General features: G+C 40.0%; 3 protein-coding genes across 3 annotated transcripts in view; all 3 read right to left on the bottom strand.

The window, feature by feature from the left end:
• Positions 1–9,666: 9,666 nt before the first annotated feature.
• LOC115024959 (rap1 GTPase-GDP dissociation stimulator 1-like) lies at positions 9,667–13,822 on the bottom strand. Its single transcript, XM_029456877.1, has 5 exons — positions 13,753–13,822; positions 11,643–11,750; positions 10,935–11,057; positions 10,619–10,744; positions 9,667–10,141 (listed from the first exon to the last, which is right to left on the bottom strand). Exons 1-5 carry the CDS (start codon positions 13,820–13,822, stop codon positions 9,669–9,671), a joined length of 900 nt encoding a protein of 299 aa, XP_029312737.1. The 3' UTR covers positions 9,667–9,668.
• Positions 13,823–14,624: 802 nt separating this feature from the next.
• Positions 14,625–19,943, bottom strand: LOC115024630 (uncharacterized). The gene is made up of 5 exons (XM_029456392.1): positions 19,819–19,943; positions 17,309–17,954; positions 16,954–17,154; positions 16,729–16,858; positions 14,625–16,641 (listed from the first exon to the last, which is right to left on the bottom strand). Exons 2-5 carry the CDS (start codon positions 17,703–17,705, stop codon positions 16,170–16,172), a joined length of 1,200 nt encoding a protein of 399 aa, XP_029312252.1. The 5' UTR covers positions 17,706–17,954; positions 19,819–19,943; the 3' UTR covers positions 14,625–16,169.
• A 1,503-nt stretch (positions 19,944–21,446) lies between these two features.
• The window catches only part of kif19 (kinesin family member 19), a 32,093-nt gene continuing 28,983 nt past the window's right edge, over positions 21,447–24,556 (bottom strand). Inside the window, exons 17-20 of the mRNA XM_029456378.1 lie at positions 24,296–24,419; positions 23,671–24,059; positions 22,429–22,597; positions 21,447–22,332 (exon numbers count right to left, since the gene is read on the bottom strand). Coding sequence (XP_029312238.1) covers positions 22,205–22,332; positions 22,429–22,597; positions 23,671–24,059; positions 24,296–24,419 — 810 coding nt within the window. The 3' untranslated portion in view covers positions 21,447–22,204. The remainder of the gene's footprint in view (positions 22,333–22,428; positions 22,598–23,670; positions 24,060–24,295; positions 24,420–24,556) is intronic.

Here is a 24,556-nt window from a genome sequence, read left to right as displayed (position 1 = left end):
GTTGATATTCTCTAAATTGTGGATATAATAATGTCAAAATAGCCTAATGTTGAGCAGGTTGAACAGTAATATTTATGTATAAATACAAGGGCACAGTATAACTGCATAGTACTAGATTTTACATTCATTCTCATCTGTATTTAATTTCTCCATTTATGGTCTGTGCCATTTTTTTGTATCATTCTTCCAAAGATAATTGTGCGTTTCGGTCCAAGTTAAATTGCACAGTGGAAAAGTTAAATCAATTTGCATATCCTAAGCTGCCGAGCAGTCAATCATCCCGGTGTCAGGCAAAGTGCTTCTCCAGGGGTCACACGTGGTTTGCACTCTCAGGTTTTGCCTCCTCCGGGCCCAACACACCCAGGACATGAGCAGCACTGACACGTATTACCATAAACCCTCTCTCACCGCTTCTCTCACTCTCCTCCCCTTCACACATTCACTGACAAGTCCTGTTTCCTCCACGTTGAAACTAATTAGCCCGCTTTAGAACCAAACTCGATTACATTTCTCTTCTTCAGTATGAACAAAGAGTATGTTTTGTGTGTTTAGGAGCCGCTGGGTTGAGCTCTTACATCCTGGAGAGTCATAAGCACCAGGGAAGCCTTGATGCTTATGCTGCTTATTTACATTTTCAATTTCATAATTCCGACCTCCGAGTTGTCTGGAACGCAGCATTAAAAAAACATTTCTACCTGTGTATACATGTTGTACACATCTACATAAAGTACATTTTATTGTAACTTTTGATCATGTTCTGCACCAGACCCCTGAGGAAGAGAGAGTTGTCCAATGTGAAGCCTGTCAGTGGAGCTGCAGTCATTTAGAAACAAAGTGATAGCCATGCTTACTAACACTGTCATCACTCTTCAGCAGAATGACAGCAACACATATTGTACTGTATACCCACAGGCTGAGGGGAACAGCGACTCGACACTTTTACTGAAACAGACACAGAGCAGTAAAATGAGACGGAGAAAAAAACAGAAGGATGAAAAGAAAGTTCAAGGACCATTTTGATGGTTTTTTTAATCAGACACCTCTCTTTTGTCTCGCTGCAGCTGCCATCTTTTCTTCTTCTATGTTTGCTTGCGAGTGACTCATCCTACATTCTGTTTCTATCTTTGTCTTTCAGCCTGTAACTGTCTCTTTTCTTGTTGTTCAGTTTATATTGATCCATCCCGCATCACCGTCCCCTCCCCTAATTGGCTTCATGGAATATCCTCCCACGGTGATAATCTCCAATCAACCATCTGCCGTGTCATCTCTGTGCGCCACCGCTCTACCCTTCCCTCTGTCTGTTCGCCAGGTTCCCGCTGATAGTGTCAAAATACAATATTCCCTCAAAACAGCCATTAGACAAAACGTAGTGAGTGAAAACAAAGTCCACAATTAGTCGTGCACTGTCCTTTCTGACACCATATATGAGCCACAGCATCTGTGTGTGTTGTGTGTACGAGTGTGTGTGTCCCCGTGCGTGTGTCTGTGCAAAGGCACTCCTGTGACAGACGTGATAGGCCAGGACAGATGGCTTCCTCTCCTAGCAACCTGCCACTACACACACACACACACACACACACACACACACACACACACACACACACACACACACACACACACACACACACACACACACACACACACACACACACACACACACACACACACGCCTGAAGCGCAGCCTCAGTATTTGGTCGTGGTTGTTGTTGCCTGTTCCAGTACTAGCCTTATTCTGTCGCTCAGAGCAGCAGGAGAGAGCTACATCTGTGACATGTTTTCTTGTGATGTGGGTACAGAAATAGTAGTGAAGGAGCCGGCGTTTGAACCGACCATTCGGCTCTCTGACATCTTTGGGTAAAAATAAGCTGTCTGGGACGCGGTGGGTTCTTTGGTGTTGAGTTTAACATCTGCTTGTCATAACCAGGTGCTTCATCATACCGTGTGGCTGGGAAACCACAGGTGTGTGTGAGACTGGATACAATTTCAATTGACTGTTTTCACTAATGGCATTACAAGAGGTGGAGTTTTGTTTCCCTGATCATTATTGGATTTGTTATCTTCTGAGTGAAACTTTGTCATCTGAGGTTTTCCATGTGCTGGAACAGAAGGAAGTTCAGGTCATGTCAGTATGTCATGAAAAGTTTTTTTTTAAACTCATAAAAAGGTTATAGTATGGTATACAATAAAGAACGTCATAAAAGTCATAACACATTTTTTTTAAAGGTCATTGTACAGTATGTCACAAAAAAGTCATAAAAGTGATAAGAAACAACACTATCACAATGTCATAAATAAAAAAGATAGCTCATCCTGTAGAGCACTGGCACTGACTCCTTACCACAGCGGCCTGTTTGGCAATCTGACCTTTGGCCCTTTGCTGCATGTCTTTCCAGTCTAATCTTTATAACAAAGGCAAAAGACCAAACAAATATTCAAAGAAAAAAAGAAAGTGGAAGAAAGAAATGTCACAAACAATGACCAAAATGTCACAAAAAGTCATAAACATGTCATAATATAGTATACCATAAAAATATCAAATGTCATAACATTCATATTATAGTATGCCATTATGATATAAATATTGACATAATATTATATATATTATATTAATATTACATATTATTATATGTATATAATAAGTAAGTAAGTAATTGTAGTAAGCGAGCCATAAAAAGTCATGAAGAAATCATAGTATAGTATAATATGTCAATATGTCATAGAAATGTCAAAGTATAGTATATCATAAAACAAATCTTAAAAAAGTAATTTTATAGTTTGTCACAAATAATGTCAAACATCAACTTTTAGTGTCAATCCCTCAGAGTAGCTATTAGTGGGGGGGAGCATTTCTTGAAAAAAAATGTTTTTAAGCAAATAAAATAATAATCTTAATTGCCAATTCTGTAAAATAAAATTTTAAAGGCTTATATTTCCGTCCCAGTAAAGTCTCTTTAGATGGACATTACCACCTCTGATCTTTATTTCGGCATTCTACACTTTTATTGTGTCTTTACTGATAATCTATCATTTGTAATGTAACATTATTTATGATGACCAAGGCTAAATATTCTGGCATGGCATTATTTTCAGGAAAAACACAAGGCTACTATACAGCGGTTTGCAGTTATTCATTGTTGCTTTATTGCTGTTAGTAAGGCAGAACTCCGACCTTGTGTGACGGAAAGGTGAAGAAAAAAAAAGTGTTTCCTTTTTAAAGTTGGTCAATGTTGGTGCTACACCTGTTTTTGTAAAAATGCTTTTGAATTACAGAAAAACACGGCTCTACAAATGACATTACACTTGTAAATTACACTAACCCATGGTGTGTGTGTAGTGTGTAACAATGTTTAGTGAGGTGAGCAACAGAGAACAACTCCATCAATGTGAAGTATCTTCATTAAGCGTTTCTGTAAGAAGATAGATGATAGGACTGGACCCCCTTGGTTTAGACACTGCTGCTGGTCGGGTAAAGCCAGCAGGTGGTTGATGGAAACTTTCACTTGAATCTCCCTGGACATCCTGAAGGTCATGGTAGTAGTGGGTTGTGCAATAGTAGGTCTGAAAGATAGAATGACCAAGTTGCAATAATATGATAAAGAACACCATCTAGGGACAGAAATAGTGACGTTGAAATGGTGCATGTAGGCACCGTGACAGCGTGGGAAAGCGGAGGTGACAATGAAAATTAGAACAGGATGAAATAGCAGAAGTTCAACCACAGAGTAATAAGGCCGAACACAAAAGACGATTGTTTTTTGATGGGCATACATTTAGCCATTTTTGCCTTTTTAAAACTCTCTGCATGAAAAATGGTGGGATGCCTTCCACTATGGGGAACCTTTTTCCGATGATGTTAGTGCGCCAACATATATGTGTGTATATATATATATATATATATGTAGAAATTCTGAGATTGTGTCTGTGAAAAAAGAACATTTAATATTTGATCAAATTGTAATATCTTTTCTTTCATTTATTCACCAGTGTTACACACATGTGTGGTCCTTGATCAAATGAAGCACTTGTCACTGTTGTTTAAAAATCTGTCAGTAGTAGGCTACCTAATTAAATTAAATGAGCCGTGTTTGAGCCCAACTACCCCGTACTTGTGACAAGTCTGTAAAATATGGAGATGGCATTAAAGGTTCAATGTGTAAGATATGCCATCATTTAAACTTAAAACATCAAAGCAATCAAATAACATTATGATCACAGTGTGAAGAGGTAACAGTGTTAATGTTATGTCAAAGATGTCTTTGTGTTGCAGAGATATCTACTGAAGTTAGCGTCTGACTGACAGTTCCGCTCCGTCCAGCCTGCAATACCACTTGTTCCTCTAGAGGCGATAGCGAGTCACTGTAGCTGCAGTCTGCCCTCAGTACAGAGGGAGAAGAAGTACAGCTGCCTGACTCGCTTGTAAATATTATAGCCATGTTCTGTGTCTTATATAGTTTCTTTTATAGTTTGTATATTTCATTACATTCAAAGTGGCAGAAACAAGAAAACCACCCGCACCACTTCGCTTCGTCCTCACAGCTGCCAGGAGGCTGTTTCACTGAGTGTAAAGCTGTCGGCAGCCCCGGGAAACGACGTAGCTTCAGTTAGCAGTTAGCTGGAGTTCTGCCACAGCACCAGGGAACTGCAAACACCTGTTGCTGCCGTTACACAGGTCCAGCAGCCCGCTGTGACTGCTGGCGCTGGGCCTTGTTCTGGCTGACTCAAGTCTCTTCGGCGGCTGACTGGGACTCCTTCTGATGGAGGTTCCCTGTGACGTGGGCGGCTGCCAAGTGCCAGCTTTGCCAACCTCTCTCCTCTCCCAGCGGGCTGCACTCCTGGCCACTCGTCGCTTTCTAGTTTCTGCCACTTTGGATTTGGTCCAATAAACAAACTATCGTACCGTTACACGGACTACAGCCCCCGGTTAACATTAGCGCCCCGGTAAACACAGATGGATCAGCTCCACGTGAAGATTATAAGACAGCAGTGTTTATTGACCTCGCTGAGTTTCAACAGTTTGGTCGAATGTTGGTATTCTTGCTCTCTGACTGACTGACTGCATTACACAGGAATAAATGCAATACACAATATATTGAATCGATTAGAATATAATGAATATGCCAAACTACTACAACTAAAATATAAACATTAGAGATTTTGTGGACCCAGTTTAGAGGTGAAATACTGCCCCCTATTTTTTTGGAGCAGATGACTTTGAATTACACATTGACTCTTTAAGGACTGTGAATTGTTCTTGAAGTGCCTTTTTTACGTAATAGAGCCAAGAGACAGGCTGTTGATGTCAATTTCCCCTGGCTTCAGGTCCGCACAAGCTCTTCTCTATGAGGTCGAGATCAACACAAATACAAATGGCAAGAATAGCACACAATGCAGTTGAGTGGATCTGTCAAAGAATTCACTTGTACTTGACAGAGATATCGATTGGTTTATGCTAATCCAGAAGTCTCTGCTGATGAGAGATGTCATCGACTGGTCACAGAGGTCCAAAAGTGAGAATTTGACTGGCTGCAAAGTCAGCGAGTCTGCAGAGAGGCGGAGAATCAGGGGTCTATCATTTTATATACTTGACAATCAAACCTGTATATTTATAGACAAGAGGCAACACCCAGAGGAAGGATCTATCAACGTGATTGCATTCACTGTGTCTACAGATGTTGTGTTTGTCTGTTTGTGTGTGAAAAGCTGAGTGTGCCATTATATATTGTGGTTTGTCCATATCAGAAGAGCGAGTCAACAAGGTGGATCATTGTTGTCTGTCACTGAAGGATGCTACAGGCTTAGAATAACCAAGGCCACAATAAAAAAATAAAAGTAAATTAGAATCTCAGCGCTATGAAATCCTAATGCAATTACATGCAGTTGTTTCTGCAGAAATCAACAAGAGAATTAAAGTTTAAATGACTAATTTGCAAAGACAAGCAATAAAACAGGCCTCAGCTATGTTCTCTGGGTTTGAGGGCATATAATGCAAAGTTCATCATGCATTATTAATACGTTTTATATTAAAAGTAATATATGCATCTTTGTGCGCCTCCTATTACAGAGTGGAAGCGGAGCTATTGATTAAACACTTTCTGTGTTGTTTGTGCAAAGACAGAGGCAACAGCTACACAAAAGGTGTATTTTCTTGACAGCAGTGTAGCAAGAAAATACGGTAACTTTCAGTATTTACATCTTGTTTCATATGGACCTCCAAAGTTTTAAATATTTAGTAAATAAGAGACATTGTGTGAAATATATAAACAAACCAATAAATTATAAAATTTAAGTAATCATTAAAAGTCAACCTCACTATTATGAAGTGTTTCATATTAAAATATTTTTTCATTATTATCATTATCTATAATGGTATTTTTCCCAATGACAATTTTATTTTACATCACTTTTTACTTCATACTCACCTTCACAAGCGATCACAAGCCCTCTGCCTCTTTAAGACATCTCCACAGCTGCTACCAAATTTAGCCAATTAGCTCATGTTACCTAGCTCAACAACAAATGTCAAAGTAATTCTGATATAACCAATGAAAATGAACATAGTAAACAGAAAACATTACTAACTTTTATTTAGCTTAACAAATCTCTGTATGCTACCCACCTCGCTGTCTATTTAGCTAGCTTCACTTAGCATGTGCAGAGCTAGCGTTAGCGGTGTGTTCACAGAGCTGTGTGCGTTTCTCTTTAGAACTGAAACGCACCCTGTACGAACATCAGAGGCATTAGAGCAGGGGTGTCAAACTCGTTTTAGTTCAGGGGCCACATGCAGCAAAATTTGATCTCAAGTGGGCCGGAGCAGTAAAATCACAGCATAATAACCTGTAAATAACAACAACTCCAAATTCTTCCCTTCGTTTAAGTGCAAGAAAGTACACAAGCCCTCTGAAAATGTTCAAATTTGATCTTTTTACAAAACATTATGAACAACCTGACATTTCTTAAGAAAAAAAAAGGTGCAATTTCAACAATATTAAGCACCAGTTCATCATTTACACATTACAACTTACAGATCACAGTGTATCTACAAAGGCACAAAACATTTCGTCACAGGTATCTTGAACAGTATTTTACTTTATGATCAAAACAACAAATTTTTACATTTTGCAAAGTCATCCCGCGGGCCGGAATGGACCCTCTGGTGGGCCAGTTTTGGCCCCCGGGCCGCATGTTTGACACCCCTGCATTAGAGGCTCAAACAGGGAACCCACGTAAACGCTGTCAAATCTGTCAAATATTTTATATACAGTATTATAGTACACCAAACATTTAAAATCTTTTAATAATCACTGTCATGCTTCTTTTTTCCCAGACGTGCCTTTATAATGCAAGTATGTGCACATTGCTACTTGCCAAAACTTTCAAAAACCCAGTATACATGTATTTACACTCTCAGTCCCTCTCCATATTTCAGTCCCGCCTCAAGACGCACCTCTTCTCAACTATCATTTGCTAGCCCCCTGTTAACCATATTATTATTATTATTATTATTATTATTATTATTATTATTATTATTATTATTATTATTATTAATTTATTTTATCTTTCCCTTCCTTCCCTTGTCCTAACCCCTCCTCCCACTTCGCCTACTATTGCAAAACAGCTTTGAGGTCTCGAAAAGCGCTATATAAATTACATTTATTATTATTATTATTATTATTATTATTATTATTATTATTATTATTATTACACTGCAGGAGTGGTGTGGAAGCCGCTACTGACGGCAGATAAAATCCTTTCTCATCCGACCTTTTAGATATGGTTTAACAGGTTTAAGCTTCTCACTTCTAGTTACTGTTTTTTGGCCTTACAGGAAGAAAAAAACCTCACCAGACCAAATGTCTTTTCATCCCAGTAGTTTCTTGCCATCCCAGACAAACGTTATTTTCATATAAAACAATTTAGGTCTGATTTAATTAAAGGCACTAATTATCTACCATAATGAGAATATTGAGGCCCGTTAGTCTCTCTTCAATGCTGTTTTCTTATTTAAATATGTTTTTGTTCCACTTGCACAGTGAACCACCGGATCAAGTTAGTCAAGAATAGGTGTGTGTCCCTCTTGTCCACGTGTAAATAATTCCAAAGCCTTATCTCTATAACATCAAATATTTAAGTGGCTCCCAGAGTAATAAAGTTAGGATTGATTAGAGGACGTGCCCCTGCGTTTGGACGCCTGGAGCGGGATGGAACCAATAAGAGAGGTAATTAGAGGAAGAGAAATGGGAGAAAGATTGAGACAGGGGATACACTTCTGTCTATATTTGTGTCTGCATTTGTATTTAACAGATTTAAAGTTAAAGGGCAAGAGCTCAATTAAACTAAATACTATCACAAACCACTTTCATATCAGCAGGGGACAGTAAACCAATTAAATCTATGATATCTGAGAATATCCACTGAGATGTGCAGTCAGGCAGCTGGACATTATTAGGTTTAGTCCATGTGTGTAAGCATGTGTGCAAAGTCACAAACTGGCGCTCTATTTCTTTAATATTGAACTGTACAAAGACTACAAAGGTTTCTACAAAGCACATGCATGCCATCTAGTGTTAAACTCTAGTATTCAAGTTCAGAGAGGCTGCACACGGCAAACTAAAAGTCAGACACAGAGTGTAAGAGAGGGATAGAAAGAGACAGATTGAGGACATATTTGCAAAACGTTTTAGAGACAAGTTACAGTGTAGCACAGCACTCACGGTGAAATGTAGACTCCATCCTAGTATTAGGAGCAGTCAAGAGACACCCACAAAGCAGTGAGACAGAATGAAGCAACACCACATGCAAAAAGGATGTCAATTATTCAACATCCATTCAGTGCATCTAGTGCTTGTAGAGGGAGCGTTGTTTCTACTCACAGAAATTGGTAATTTGGGCTGTCGAATTGCGTAAGAATGTGTTTTATGTGTTATTGTTTGTGTATTGTGTCATTTGTCCCTCAAATCACTCATTTGTGTGCATGAATTAACAGAACATAAACAATTGTCTCGCATAAAATATATGTATGTATGTCTAGTTATTACAAATTCATGCACATGAGTTATTTGTGTGCACAAACTATTTACAAACTTACCCGGACAGCAATGACCTTGTATGGACAGATATACACACGCATTAAAAACTCAAGGTTTTATTGTTCAAAGTTGGTGTCAAAGATTAAGAAAATCATTTAAAATGATAGAAATGCATGCACTGTAGAAAAGAACATTATCAATGTTGCTGCTTGGGAAATAAATTCACAATTACTTCAAGCAACTGTGAACAAATGAACAGCAAGGACATCATTATAACGTGTCTTTTGATTTGTTATGTTAGGATACATACCTGTCATTGATTTATAGCATTGTCCTTATCCCTGATTCAAATAAAACACAAACAGTACTAGGATCCCATAATAGCTGAATCACTGAGATGAGCTGCAACTGACTGTATTTGACATTATGCAGGTGGTTGTAAAAATGCCTTCCAACAAACAGAATGAAAGTATAAGATAAAAGTCAACAGGAAGAGACAAGAGACACTTGCTGTTTGAATATGTCCAAGATTATGTTGTGTAAACAGTGTGTAGCAATAATTAGTGGTGTGAATAAAGAGGTCGTAGTAATCCCCCTCAGAGTTTTAAGTGCCAGTTAGGTCAGTGTGCAGTGTTGAAGCTGTCAGAGGAAAGTGTGGAACACGCGAGTCTTCAGACTTTTGGTTCTGGGAACACTCCTCGTAGAGAACTTGATCACCTTGTACAGATTTGAGCAGCTTCCCAATCTGGAGAACGGGAACCAACGAGCAGTACGTTTGTTCCCATGAAGGCTCCAAAAAGAGGAGGAGCAGCGCTGGAAAACCTCGATGTTGACCGCGTATTGACCCGGAGCCCATTGAGACACACATACTAGAGTCACAGAGGAGGCAAAACCACAGGTGTGCGGAGAAACGCCATGAAAAACAGACTCCCCCGGCCTCACAGATGCACCCCTCTCCCAGACCATGCCAGCCTCCTCTGCCACTCCCATGCCACTGAGGTTGCAGAGCGCCTGCAGGCACACTTCCTCCAGGGCCTCCTTATCAGGGAAGCGGAGCAGGATGGCAACAAGACGAGGAACAGCCCCTCGACGGAGTAATAGATCCTGCAGCTTAGCTGAAGGCATAGAGAGGCACAGAAAATAGTTTTTGAGATTGTTTAGCTTTTTATAATACAATGCTTCACAGCACTGAAAAACCTTGACCTAATGTCAAACAATGTAAAATGGAAATTTTAAATTTAGAGCGGAACGGTCTCATGTAATGGCACAATTCATATTTTTATTGACTTTTCCTTCTATTTTAAATGTGTGTTTATTGTACATATTTCATATTTGTATTGTATTCTTCTTCCATTCTAAATTTATATTTCTTGTATCTTTTTTTTTTCTTTTTTTCTTGTGTATTTCTTCGATTTTATAGTTATGTTTCTTGATTTTTGTAATACTTTCTTGTATATTTAATTTCTCTTAATATGTTTATATTATGGACAACTACACTAAAGCAAAACATGTGAAAAACTACTTGGCAATAGACCGGATTGTGATTGTGACATTATGCATTACCATTAAACCTTTAAATGACATTAACTTACAGCTGTCATACGACATGCGTGAGATGGCTCTTGCAGCGTGAAGCAGCAGTTCTTGGTCTGGACTGGTCAGCACGGACAGCAAAGCCGTAGCCAAACCTGCATCACCGAAACCTTTACAAACCACAGCTGACAGGAAACAAAAAAACAAACAATGAAAGAACGTGAAAAAGTACACTGATTAAAAAATGAAGAAGATCCAGCAGGCTTTAAGGGCAGCCGACAGGAAATGCACCTCAGATAATCGGGGGCTTAAATAAGAAACGATGTATAAATAAATGATAGGCCAGCCTACTGTATATCTGTATAAATAACTTACATTCCTTGGCGAGTTCAGCCACCAGTTTTGCGGTCAGCAGAGTGAGAGGCCCTGTGTTCCTCAGAGACTGGGCCAGGATGGGCAGAATCCCACTGATCACTACCTGCTCAGCAGCGCCTTTCTCTGGATGCATGCGGAATTACACATAAAAATACACACAACATATTACAATCACTTTATTTAACAGGCCAAAGCCAATGAAAATATTGGCTTGAAAGATGAAGAATATCAAGTTATGATTTGTTCCTTTAATCTGTTTCAGCTTCATTTTTAACGTGTTCTCTCAAACCCGTCTTTACCTCGTCTGCCTCTCGTTGCTCTCTTGCTAGAAGACACAAATAGAGCGTAACGTCTACTGAGGACTTACAACTGTCCTACACCTGATCCCCTCAGCCTTCACACGTGTGCTTTTTGCTTCAGGTTTTATTGTTCCAAATGGGGAGCTGTTAAGATAAAGCTGCCACAGGGAGTGGGAGTCACTATTAAGAACAGTATACGTGTATGGAATGACATAAATATGTAAATTGTATGTGGCAGCAGGACTGTCAGCATTTTCAATTGAAAGACAAAAAAAACATCATTTCTATGACATGTTTTGATGTATTTAGCGGATAGTGTTATAGCTGAATAGTGAGGGATAGCACAGCCTGGAATATATTCCCATTATAAATGAGATATCACAGTGTAAAATAATGTAAAGGAACTCACTCCTCTCCTTAATGTTGGTCAGCACTGTGTTCAAATGTGGTTTAAGTTCATCTGCAATCAGTTCCAGACCGAGGACTCTGATAGCGCCTAACGCATTATTTAGGTTGTCTGTGGGGACATGTGGAAACACGGAGACATGTTAAGTCATAAAATGGGGCACAAATAAAAGGCAAGCAGGTATGGAAGCTGTATGCATGGGAACAAAGGACTTCTGAACGGCATTACAGTTGGGTGAGAGAGAAGCAGGGCTCCTCATAAATCATGAAAACATACAAATGAGAAAATACTGGGAGAATAAAAGCAGTACAATTAGGAGTCTCCATTAAAACAGGAGTAAAGAATCCTGCAAATAATGTGACTGGTGTTGCAAAGATGCACTTATTCTCTACACATGTCCGCCTCTGCTCGTTCTGCTTTATATCCAATGAGTTGTTTTTAAATGTGTGTCGGTCTCTGTGGCAGTTTGAACAAGACTAAAATGTACAGCCACACAAGCAGCTCTGTGAGACTAAATGCTAACATGGGCATGCTTCCACGCTCACAATGCTAACATGTTGATGTTTAGCAGGTACAATGCTGATGTGTTAGCATGCTAACATTTGCTAAAGAGCACTAGACAAAGTACAGCAGTGGTTGGTGAGAATTTCATTAGTTTTGCAGGTATTTGTTCATAAACCAAAGTACTTATTAATAATAGTAATAATAATAATAATGCACTTTTAAAAGCAGGATGCAAAGCAATGTAACACCATAAAGTTATGATAACAGTGAGACCAAACAACAACAAGACAAAATGAAGGTAAAGACAAAGGTTGCAAAGACATAGTGGAGAAAAGACGAATGACGATGAAAGATAAAAGCCTCATCTCTTCAGGCAGTTCCAGAGCCGAGGGGCCCTGATGGAAAAACCACCGTCACCTTTAGATCTAAGTCTTGACTTTGAGCGTCCAGAAAGGCACCACCTGAGGATCTAAGGCTGCGAGCTGGCTCATTGGGGAGTCAACCTTTCCAGTGTACCTTTGGGCCAGACCAAGACGTGCTTGAAAAGTAATCGGTGAAATCTTAAAATCTATTCTAAATCAAACAGGGAGCCAATGGAGAGAAGCTGGTGGGATGTGATGTCTTCTGCAGACAAGCTGCTGCATTCTGAACTAGTTGGAGGCAAGAGAGGGACTTTGATCACGCCAGAAAGGAGGTTATAGCAGTCAAGACTTAAGAAGATAAATAAATGCATGAATTACTTTTCTATCAATCATTTTGACTGGTCCATCAATTTATGGGCAGCGACACATAGCGATAAGTAGTTTCAATTATTGTATTTTCAGCCAACAAACATCCAACCATCAACTGAACACACAAGCGTGTGGAGGCATATTTTGGGGCTTAAAGGTCTTTATTAGTGTTAGGGCTGTGATTAATGTCTATTTTAATGAGCAATTCATCTGACGATTATATTCTAGATAAATCAAATAATTGTTTGCTCTGTAAAATGTCAGAAAATAGTGGAAAATTAATGAGGAAGATATCAAATAATGGATAAACCTGGAAGAGAATACATTTCTTTCTAAAGTCTTTACGTTTTCTTTTGTAATATGTTGTGTTTCTGCAGCTCAGAAAGCAACTGCCCCAATAACAGAATCCAATGCAAAGTTCTGAACACTATCAGAAACTGCAAAAGTTATGTTTATTATGTGTTGTTCTTCATGTAATATATCATTTTAAAGCTCTTTGCTCTTTATGTCTTTAATACTGCCTCTTTGTCATAGCATAATATAGTAAACTACTATTGCAACGCTATCATACATTTTCCAACACTAGGGACATAGACCTTCGAAAAAGACACGATCCCTCCAAATTTGCACAATGGCCACATTTTTTTTTGGGGGTGGGGGGGGGGGGGTGTGGCTTATGGACTATAACTTGTGCTCACCGGCCAACAGTATTTAGGTCCGGTTGGTCCCATGTGCGCACGTGAAGTGTGAGCATTACTGACACAAGTGTGTAGCTTCTGTGAATGAATAAAAAGTATTACAAAGACAATAATGTCAAAGCCAGTATCAAGATCCCACATCTACATCCCACCGTAAAACATCCATCATGTTCCACTCACCGTCTGGTGTGTAGGGTTGCAGTCGACTGGATCTACGTTTATCCCTGTGGGGACTTGGGCACGTGTACATGGGTGGCACATTAGGGTGTCCCATTCTGCTCCGAGCTACAGCTGATGGTGACACTTTGTGCAGAATACACTGCACGTTATTCTTTTGCCATATTTCTTTCTTTTAGTGCCAGTCTTTGGAGGCATTAGCTGTTGCTTTGAGGAAAACCAACTTCAACCTGGACTCCCTCTCGCTTTACTGCTGCACTCCCCGCCCATCACGCACTGCTGTTGTGACTAAAATGGAATAGTTGTCAGTTTACTCGCCTGTCGAGACTTGAGGCTTCCTTGTACTCCAGCTGGCTCTGTCACCTCTTAGGGTTAATATGGAGCAAATCCTCACTAAAGCTGTTTACTCCCCGCCTCCCTGAGGGGGGTGTGTGTGTGTGTGTGTGTGTGTGTGTGTGTGTGTGTGTGTGTGTGTGTGTGTAGGGTTGAGAGCAGTTCAGGTATTAGCACTTGGCTGACTCTGCTGAGTGTATTCTTACCGCCCTAAAATCTCCCACAATGCCTTTTAGCTAGTAGTAAATTGGAACCAAACAACAGAACAGGCAGGTGGACACCTGGCATCTGTTTAGACGGCATTTTATCCCAAAATGTTTAACAGAGCTACAATTCTTCAGCCTGATGTCCCCATATAATTCAGTTATTCTAAATATTTTGACATCATCACAATATGACTGAACCCCTGACTTCTGGATTTAAAATGCTACAATGTTCGAGTCACTTGAGCTCCCAGATTAAATATGACTCAATGACCAACTCCTCTAGGCACACCCTGCTCCATTTATGACATCTATCGCTGGACAATAACAGAATCAAAGTAGTTATAAAAATTAAATATTTATGGTTTACTCAACTCTTGAGGTTCCAGTAAAACAAAAGTTAACAATCTAGTACAGAACGATAGATGTTCAATTGGAAATCTAACCAAAAAATACATCAGGGACACATGAGACATTGAACCACAATCAAAAAATATAATCCAGGTGATATTATCTGTTCTACATTATGGGCTGTACACCTGTGCACAGGCAGGTCTTCTCAGTGTTCAACTTGTATACATTTATACATACATCGGTGGGGATTTTTGTTTGCTGAAAACATAGTATAAAGAAATACTATGTAACAGGATTCAGTTGGAACACACACATACCGAAGCCGATACTAAAGAAAGAGAGGATTCACTTAAAGAAATTGTTCGGCATTTTGGGAAATGTGCTTATTAACTTTCTTGCCAAGTTGTTTTGGCTTTGATTCACCCAGTTCACTTTGGATTTTTACACTGTGATTAACAACGCTCAGTCAGTGCACGTGTGGAGAGAAGATGGAGCTGAGAGGGAGAGCGTTAGAGGAGAAAGAAACTACAGGAAAGTGCAGCTAAATGCTGCAAAACAGATAAGTTCACAATCCATGGACGTGATTAGTGTTATTAAAAATAATACATGCTCCCAGCACTACGTTATATCCCAAATACCCTTCGGGAGTTGATTTTGTTTTTTTAAATAAATAGGTATTGTGTATGTAAGTATGTAGTGCCTCCAGTTACACAGATCTACCAGAGCTTCATGATGCTGTTACATCACACGTCCAATCAGAGCGCTGGGAAAATGCCTGGTGTAAAACAAACACTGCAAGAGTGCTTAACAATTAGACATATGAATCGATTAAGAACGTGCAAATGTACTATTTGAATCTGAAGACACTTAATAACTATTTTGGGTGTTTTTTTACAGCAGTTCCTTTTGTGGTAATAAAAATAAAAGATGTTACTGTCATAAACAGTACACATGGAAAATATTTCAACAAAAACAGTCACTGTTTAAGTGCTGATGTCAGATTTCCAGCCAGAACTATTATCCTCGTCCAGCCCTGGCCAAGAGTTAGACAAGAAGATGAAAACCACTCTCATTTGTGTACGGTAAGTTTTAAGAAGCGGCTTGTTATTTTAGCTAAGCATGGAGACTGGAAACAGGGGGAAGCAGCTAGCCTGGCTCTGTCCAAAGGAAACTAAATCTGCCCAGCAGAACTTCTAAAGCTCACTTATGAACATGTTGTCTCATTTGTTTAATTTGTACAGAAAAACAACCCGTAAGGCCACTGCGCTACACTCGGTTTGTGTGTGCGGACGGAGCCAGGCTAACTGTTTCCAGCTAACTGCCTGCTGGCTCCAGCTACTTATTTACAGCACAGATGTGAGAGTGGTATCGATTTTCTCATCTAACTCCCTGCAAGAAGTGTATTTCCCAAAATGTCCAACTATTCCTTTTAGTTGGATTTCAAGATGTAACGTTATACTTTGATGCCTGTGTTCCATCCCTTTGAGTAGGACTATGATTGGTTCTTTGGACTTGTCATGTGACCAGGTGTCAAACAGTCCCTGTTGCATTGAGTCCACAGGAAACAGTCTCATATCCAACAGAAACCAGGGTGAGGACGTTACTCTCCACGTCATCCGGCTTGCACTGCTCTGCTTGGGTTTCCATAGGAACAGCAGCTGCAGTTTCCTGACTTATCTTCTTCCTGGCTCTGCCTCGCCCCTTGCCTTTTGAAATAACCTTTCCTTGCTCTTTGACCCCTCCAGACACCTTGTGAGGGTTCTCGTTGTCAGTTGGTCTTGTTTTGCGGTGGCGCCTGCGGATACGGCGCATTGGCGGACCAGAGTCAGCTGGGTCTGATGCCGCTGCGCCAGACAGGATCCGAATCTGCTGTTCAATAACCATAATGACCATGTCCAGTGCCGCGTCCAACATTCCCAGACCCAGGCCGTGAGTGACGTTGTCAAACGCGCCACTGTTCACCGGGTCCATGAAACATTTTCTCATATCCTCAAGATGGTTCCTGAGAGAAAAAGAGTGTTATTACTATGATTTCCAAAGGTTTGTGAGGAAAAAAGCCTTGAAGACAACGAGGACATACAGTACATACTTAGTTTCAATAATCTTGGACCAGTGTTGAACTGTGTTCGTCTCGGGGATGAGCTGTTTAGCCATGTTGCTGTAGTCGATGTAGTCATGGGCAAAGTCCTTCATATCGTCACACAAAGCTCTGGTGTCGCCTAAACACATACACAAATGAAAACACAGTTACGTTTTTTTGTACTCTTCTCCACAAATTCAAATATCCCTCTTTACTAACACACATCTCTGTCACCTTCAGTAAGTTTGGAGAAAGAGGAGGATACAGAGGTAGTTGTGCTCGGCGTGAGGCCGAGTACATTGAGTGACTCCAGAAGAGTTTTCTTGCTGGCCGGGCCTCTGCTGACCCGAGTGTACGCTGCCAGGGAGCGCAGGGACATCTTCTCCGGGGACTGCAGGCGCCGTTTAATTTCATCATACGAGATGAGATACTTCCCTAAAATAAGAGCAGGGCAGGAGGAAGTTAATCAGCATGGCAGGGACTCAATAGCATTTAATCAAATCTAAATTACCCGTATCATATATATTAAGGTTTAACTTTCAATTTGAAGTCACAAATGAAATGAAACTGAATTCAGCTGGCCACTTACGAGCCTTAGATCCTTTCATGTTGGGATCCAGGAGTGACGACACCTCTGCAAAAGGCATGTGGGTAGCAGACTCTGAATTTGTGCTCGAGTTTGGTGGCGGGTCCTGATTCTGGGTCACAACCTCAGTCTGGTCTGGGACAGAAACCTGCATCTGGTGCATCTGAATATGAGGCTGTAAGCTGTGCATTTCCATCTGGTTCTGGTCTAGCGGACTCTGGCTTTGTGCTTGAGGGAGGATCAATGTGTTTTCAGATAGACCCTGTAGCCCCATGCCCCCTTGTGCTACACTACCAGTTTGCTCTGAAGCCACCTGAAAGATGCCCATTACTGGTTTTACCACTGTGAAAACCATGTTCCCCTGGGCATCAAGACCCACCACCCGAGTAGATGGGTCCATGTCTGCACTGAAATTTGACCGTTCTAGTTGGGAGGAGGCTCCAGAGGCTTTAATTATCAGATCAGGTCACCTTACAATGTAGTGTTACAGTATACTCCTGTTCTTAAATGGTTATGGTTCAAGTTGACCAGACAAAAAGGGAAACATAAGACGACTCCCACTTTGAAACTGTTAGAGCATTTCACTTTCTTTGTACAGTTTCTTGAAGCGTATTATCTTTCATAGCAACATCACAGCAGAGGTTTCATTCTGAAAAAGAGAAAAGGAAAACTTCATGGTTAGAAAGGTTAAAGATTAGTTTTTTACTTTGTAACTGTAATCTACACATTTAAAGTAACTTGAAAGTTCAAAATCCGTTGACTTTATTATTTTTGGTACTAAATAATATTAATTACTACCATTTACTTAATGCCTTAACGATGCCAACATTCATCCTGCGGGAAAGCCAAACTCTGCATTAGAAGCTATTATAATAATTGTTCGGAAAACTGAAATATATTGACTTATACTAAATATTATTTATTTATTAACTGCTTCTAGCCATGAAAGGCGCTTTACAAATAAAATGTATTGTTATTATTATTTAAGGGGTTAAAAAAAGTATTCACCCTAGGAAAGGGTGGGCAGTTTTATATTTTATACATATATATATAATGTTGATATTTCATTATATGCATTACCAGAATATTTTGAAAATGTAATGAAGAGATATTTTAAAAAAAATGTATTCATCCTCAATTGAATTCACAGCATTGACAGCAAACAGCACTTGGCTGACATGAGCAGGTTCATAATAGCTGACGTTATTGCAAACTGTCCAGAGAGCTGAAGTTTGTTACGCATGTCCTACATAGCAAATGTAGAGTGTTACTGAAAATCTGACATCTTTTAATTTTATTATAGGTTAAGCTACCCAGCAGTATAAAGTGATCAAAATTAGACCCAAGTTTACCAGCTCCAACATCAAGGTGATGACCACATTAATGCATCAATAATTATAATCTAATAATATGATATATAATATTCTGAAATTGGCCATTATGCATAATGAGAACTTTTACTTCTGTTACTTTAAGTATAGTTTGCTTATAATACTTTTGTACTTTTACTTAAGTAAGCGATTGAATGCAGGACTTTTACATTGTGGTATTGCTGCTTTTACGCAAGTCAAATATTTGAATACTTCATCCACAAAATAAATCATCAATTACATTGTACATACTAGGTTCAGGTATCCAAAGTATCATCTTTTCACTTCAGTCATGTTTTTAAACAAAACAAGGCCTATAATGTAAAATGTAAATGTGTATAGGCCTTGAACTACACTGTTGTGCATAAAGTGGGGAATTTAGAAATTAGGAAAGAAATCCTGTCTGAGCACTGAGTTTACATCACTGTGGGTTCGTGGGTACAGTTCAGAAGAAGACTGACAAGTGTTTACGTTAAACCTTACAAAAAGATAAACAAGCAAGTTAGAAGTTCATCGTTTGTGTCAACAATCACTTATGCTGTTTGAGTCTGCTGGTCGTTACAGCTCAGCTGCTGCTGTGAGAAGACACGCTTGTGGTTGGACGAGACGTAGCAAGAGGATAGCTCTCTACTTCGGCCCAAATAACTGTCCTGTCCTGTGTCAGTCCAAGCGTCCACTATATAATTAAACTCATTAACTTTTTTTTTTTTAATGCTGTAGGGATATGTGTTGCGCGCATGAGCAGCGCGCGTGATTGAACTGTGCGAGTCTCGCGCTCATAATCAGCAGCTCTGATGTACAAATAACTATCGAAATACAACACTTAAGACAAGTTTTCCCGCTCCGCCTCTTATTTTAGAAACATTTAATGACCACAGTGGTACATTTTCTAGATATATGAGAAAAAACGTTGACTTTTAAGCAACCAACTACCGACTAAAATTCTATCAACAATTCTACATTTGTCGTAAATAACATTCATCATGGCTGCCATAGGCGACCGATGCTGGGTTTTTCTGAACAGCAGGCCCGAAACGTTGCACAAAACGGGTAAAACTGTTGTTGACGGTTGCAGTTCTGGACGGGGCCGACCGATTTTAACCGCTAACCTTGGATGCAACTAGTGACGGCTGTCCCACTCACCGAACTGCCGTCTGAGTTTTCCTAAAAGGGCACTGATCCTAGAACGGTCCGCGATGAAGCCAGCGACATTTTTACTCCTTCTCTGCTGTAGCTTCGGCGGGTTGCAAATCAGCTGTACGTGCACTACCGCCAGAGAGCTGTAATCTCACCGCTGATTGGTCGATTGACACATCAATCACGCAACATGTGATTTCTCATTGGATAAGAATGCTGTCAGTAGAACAGAGGAGGCGGGATTTCTGATGCAGGCTCATCTAGATACAATGGGATGGAAATCTTTTATATCTTTTTAATCTCATTTTCGGAAGTGTTGTAGGCCAAAAATGTGTTAATATTTATTTTTAAAGTATATAAGCATTTTCAAAGTGATATACTTACTTGTTTTTGACTTAAAAATACGTTGCAATTGGTGTGGGAGACAGTAAGAAGCAGTTTTATGTTATCTGGATCATTGATAACCCCCTCATATATTTAACAAAATAGACTTTTACTCATCAAATGTGTATATGCATTTTTGATTATTATTATTATTATTTGGGCGGGGGTGGATGCCCTTGCCAGACTCGAGGACTCAAAACAATCATTCCAAATGTAATATTAAAATGCTTGAGCAATGATATGCCACAAGTTATTAACATGATGAATTATTACTTGAGGAACATGGGGGTTGATTTATTGTGTCAGTGAGTTTTGACATGACTTATGCCAATTTAATAATTGGAGCTTTCAATGTGTATTCCAGAAAGGTTACTGGTCACATTTAATCTCTAAAATAATGATTATGTAGCCAAGGACAGTGTGTTGTTAAAACAAATCACCCCTTCGACTATTGTGTGACAGCTAAAACCCAGAATCAGGAAACAGAATACATTTTATTATATTTATCCTGATCTGTGTTTTCTGAAGAGTGAATTCTTAAAAGTACATGGGTGTAGTCTAATTATGGGAAATAAAATAGCACAGAAATAAACTTGCTGCTTATGATGCAATGGGTAAAATACTAAAAAAATAAACTTCCAATATCAGCCATAGAAGTCTTTACAAAATAATTATAAATGCTAAATCAAGCAAAGTTAACTACTCAAGTTTCTCTATTGGGAGAAACATGTGTTGTCAGTAGGGTGATGGTCCATCAGATGGCTAACAGTTCAATTGTCTTTTGCCATTGTGCACCATCTAGTGAACGTTTTAGAACATTACACATCCAATCAGTAGAACCCTGTGTGAGTCTCGCACTAAATTTTAATTTCCATGACATTACAATAAGTCCCACATTACAACACTTTCAATGTAAGCACTTGATGCACTCATTAATGTGTTGATTTGAAACCTGATCCAGTTGTTATTCTTTCACATTTTATCCTAATCAACAATTTTCTGCTCTGGAAATGACTTTAGAAATGGCATGACAACAGATGTCAGACTCTTGTCCTTAATTTGCACAGATGCAGCAATGTTGTGACAAAGAATTACCTTATGAACTGACACTCTTTACACTGTGGCTCCTGCAAACACACACTGGCTATGGATACAATTGGCTGCCTTTTATGGGCAGTGAATTGTGTGTTTGCACCAGAAAAGTAATAAGCAACGTTTCACTTTTCTCATTTGAATTTATTTGGGTACAAATAAAAAAAAAAAGTACAAAATAAAGCATAGAAAGTAGTAATTATGAAAAAAAATGTCGAGGACAACAACATACAAGAAAAGGCAACTGTTAAATAATTCATTAAAAAATACAGCCAACTAATCTTGAAAAGCAACTTGTGGTACTTTACATCTACACAAACAGACATGACATTAAACACATTTGGGTAAGAAAAGGCATAAACCCGGGGCGTGTGAGAGTACAACATTGAGTTTGAATCCAGAAGTGCACAACAATCAAGATGATATTTTTAACTCAAATATTAGTGTCATTAAATTGAGACAACCTCACTACAAGAAAATCTGATGCTGAAGCAATTTGACAGTCGGCCATTTCTCGTTACGCAGTTTTTGCCATTAGTGTAATATCCTCTCAGCTTTTTTATGTTTTGTCTCACAAAGCAAGTCATTTCCCATCAACATCCCTCATTAGCTTAATGCTTCAGTTTGTGGCCTTCATAACAAGCACTGAACATTACCAAACCATATATACTCATAACGCACGAACATTAGTACAGTGTTGCATTCATAGTGAGCTTGACACCATCCTGACTTGAGGATAACACACAATTCAGCACGACAGCAAGCTTAAGTGGAAACACTTGACAGAACGGAACACGCACTGTACGTGGAGCAATCTTTGGCGTCTGTAGGCTGGTGAGACTCAGAGCGCCGTTGCTCAGTGTCCAAAGTGTTTTGGGTGCTAGTGCTGGTGTTGACGATAAATTAGGGTGATGGCTCAGTGTCTGCGTGTGCGCTGGCCCCCGGTGCCTGTGGTGGTGATGTAGAGGAGGGGCTGGGGCTGCCGCAGCTGGGACCCTCGCTTCAGGTTATTCATGTGGGCTGTGGAGGACTCTGCGTTTGAGCCTGTAGAAAGATGGGTACATAACAAAAGAATAGTCAATACAAAGGTTGTTACTGAGGAACGTCACTTAGTCTACATTGGCAGTGACGGCGGTTCACCCGTTTGCTGGATGTTGTGGTGTGCCCTGATTTTGCCGAGAGGAGGGACCCCTCTGTACTGAGGGCGGAGCATGGGGGCCTGGGGCGGCCCATTGTTGTGGAGATGGGGGTCTGATGTGCTGTCCAGAGGGCGGAACCTCTGGGCTGTGGTTGTCTTGGTCTGAGGCAGCTGCAAGCGAGAGGAGGAAGTTAATTATATCACCGACTAATCTTATAACGTGCTGCTTAGTCCTGTGAAAACATTTCATGCTTTGGGTTCATGGCTCACATACATATATAATGTGACACTATAACACCAGGAAAAACCAGGCTACAAGGTGAGTACAATCCAATGTTGCCTGTTTCTGCTAGATGTGAGGGTTGTCAATCATTTGCATACATGTTCGCCTGATAAACTGGAAATATTCAATTTCACTATTGTCACAAACGGTGGATTGAGTTCTCAAAATATTTGCCATTTAACTATGCCTCTTTTAATATAAATTTAAGCTTGAAAAATTGTAAAGAAAATAGTTTTTTGAAAGTTAAATTGTTAACAAATGATAAAATAATCTGAAACTGCTTATACAGAAATGATTAGTTTTATTGGTTTTTGTGTAGTTTAGTAACTGTCTGTGTGTATATACTGTCAGAGCGTACATTGCACTTCATGCTGTAACTGTGGGCTTTTGTTTAAAAGGCTCAATGCAGTGATTGCCTTATTTTTCTGCATGTTGTGTCCAAAATAATAATAAACTAGAATTACCGCCTTGCGGATTTATGCCTCTGCCAACCAGTCATGTTGCAGTTTACATCTGTTTCTGTCCAAAATATTAATCACTTCATGAGTTTATCCTATTAGACATTTTTGTGAAATTGTCATAATCAGCATATGAATTCTTGATATATGGCCAAAAACGTGCTGAGTGAGGTCACAGTGACCTTGACCTTTGACCACAAAATTCAAATCAGTTCATACTTAAGTGCACGTTTGTGCAAAATTTGAAAAAGATCCTTCAAGGTGTTCCTGAGATGTCGCGTTTATGAGAATAACGCTTGGCATAAAAAGACTGAAAAGAGGACTGTGTTATGCTGATACGGTATATTCAGGCTGGTTACCATTTGAGTCTTTCTTCCCCTTATTGGCCAAAAAGCACTTGCTGCTTTGTATGAGCTGTATTAACATTTCGTAAATACACCAGTGTCTCCTGAGGATACTCAGAAATAACAATACTGTGCATATAGAATCTGAATAATACTTACTGCTTGACCAGTGACCTCGAAAGAGCGTGAGCGCCTCTTCTTGCGACGAGCCTCAAAGTCCACTTCGCGTGGCGTTTGGTTCTTGGTAACGACCTGACGGTTGCGTGGGCGTGTCCAGGTCACTTGCAGGCCGGGGCCCTCACCTGTGCTGCTGGACAGGTTATCGTCCGATGTGGCGTGTCTGAGCTCAGGGCTGGGCTGCCTGCCACGCCGCATCGGCAAACCTCTAGGGGGGGCCTCGCTCAAAGATAGGCTGCTCTTCTGCTTCTTGGGATCCAGGGGAGAGGGGGGAGGGGGTAACCGCAAGGCGTCCACCTCCAGGGCTTTAGAGCGCCGACGGGCTGCTTTTACTACAATGTTCTGGACCCCTTTCAGGATCTGCTGCCGCTCTGTGGAGACAAAGAGAGATGTTTCTTATTAGACCTTTTCACTTTCTTTACCACCAATTAAAGGGCTACTTCAGAAAAAGAGATGGGCACAGTTCCATTCCTTAGTGTTGAAAGATTATTAGTTGACCCGAAGAAAAATAAATCAGAAACCATTTTCTTTATCAATCAACGATTATTTGATCCCAATTGCCCCTCCACTAACATGTACTGCACGTATACTCTTTACAACGTCTTACCAGTTCGTGACAGGGGGATATCAGCCCCGGCCTCGCTGCTCTCGGGTGACGAGTCAAGGTGGCTGCTGACACTGTGGCTGAGATGACTGTAGCTCAGAGAGCTCTCAGGAGCCAGTGGCTGCAGCTGCAGACATGAGATGCAGAGTGGCACATGGTGATCAGACATTCACTTTGCTTTCATTCGAGGTCAGATTGAGTGCCGGTTGAATCAATTTTGTGCCTCTCGGAAATGAAATTTTTACTTTGAATAGGGCACTGATA

Source organism: Cottoperca gobio, chromosome 19, assembly GCF_900634415.1.
Source record: "Cottoperca gobio chromosome 19, fCotGob3.1, whole genome shotgun sequence".
Lineage (NCBI taxonomy): Eukaryota > Metazoa > Chordata > Actinopteri > Perciformes > Bovichtidae > Cottoperca > Cottoperca gobio.
This window is presented reverse-complemented; position numbering and strand designations above follow the sequence as displayed.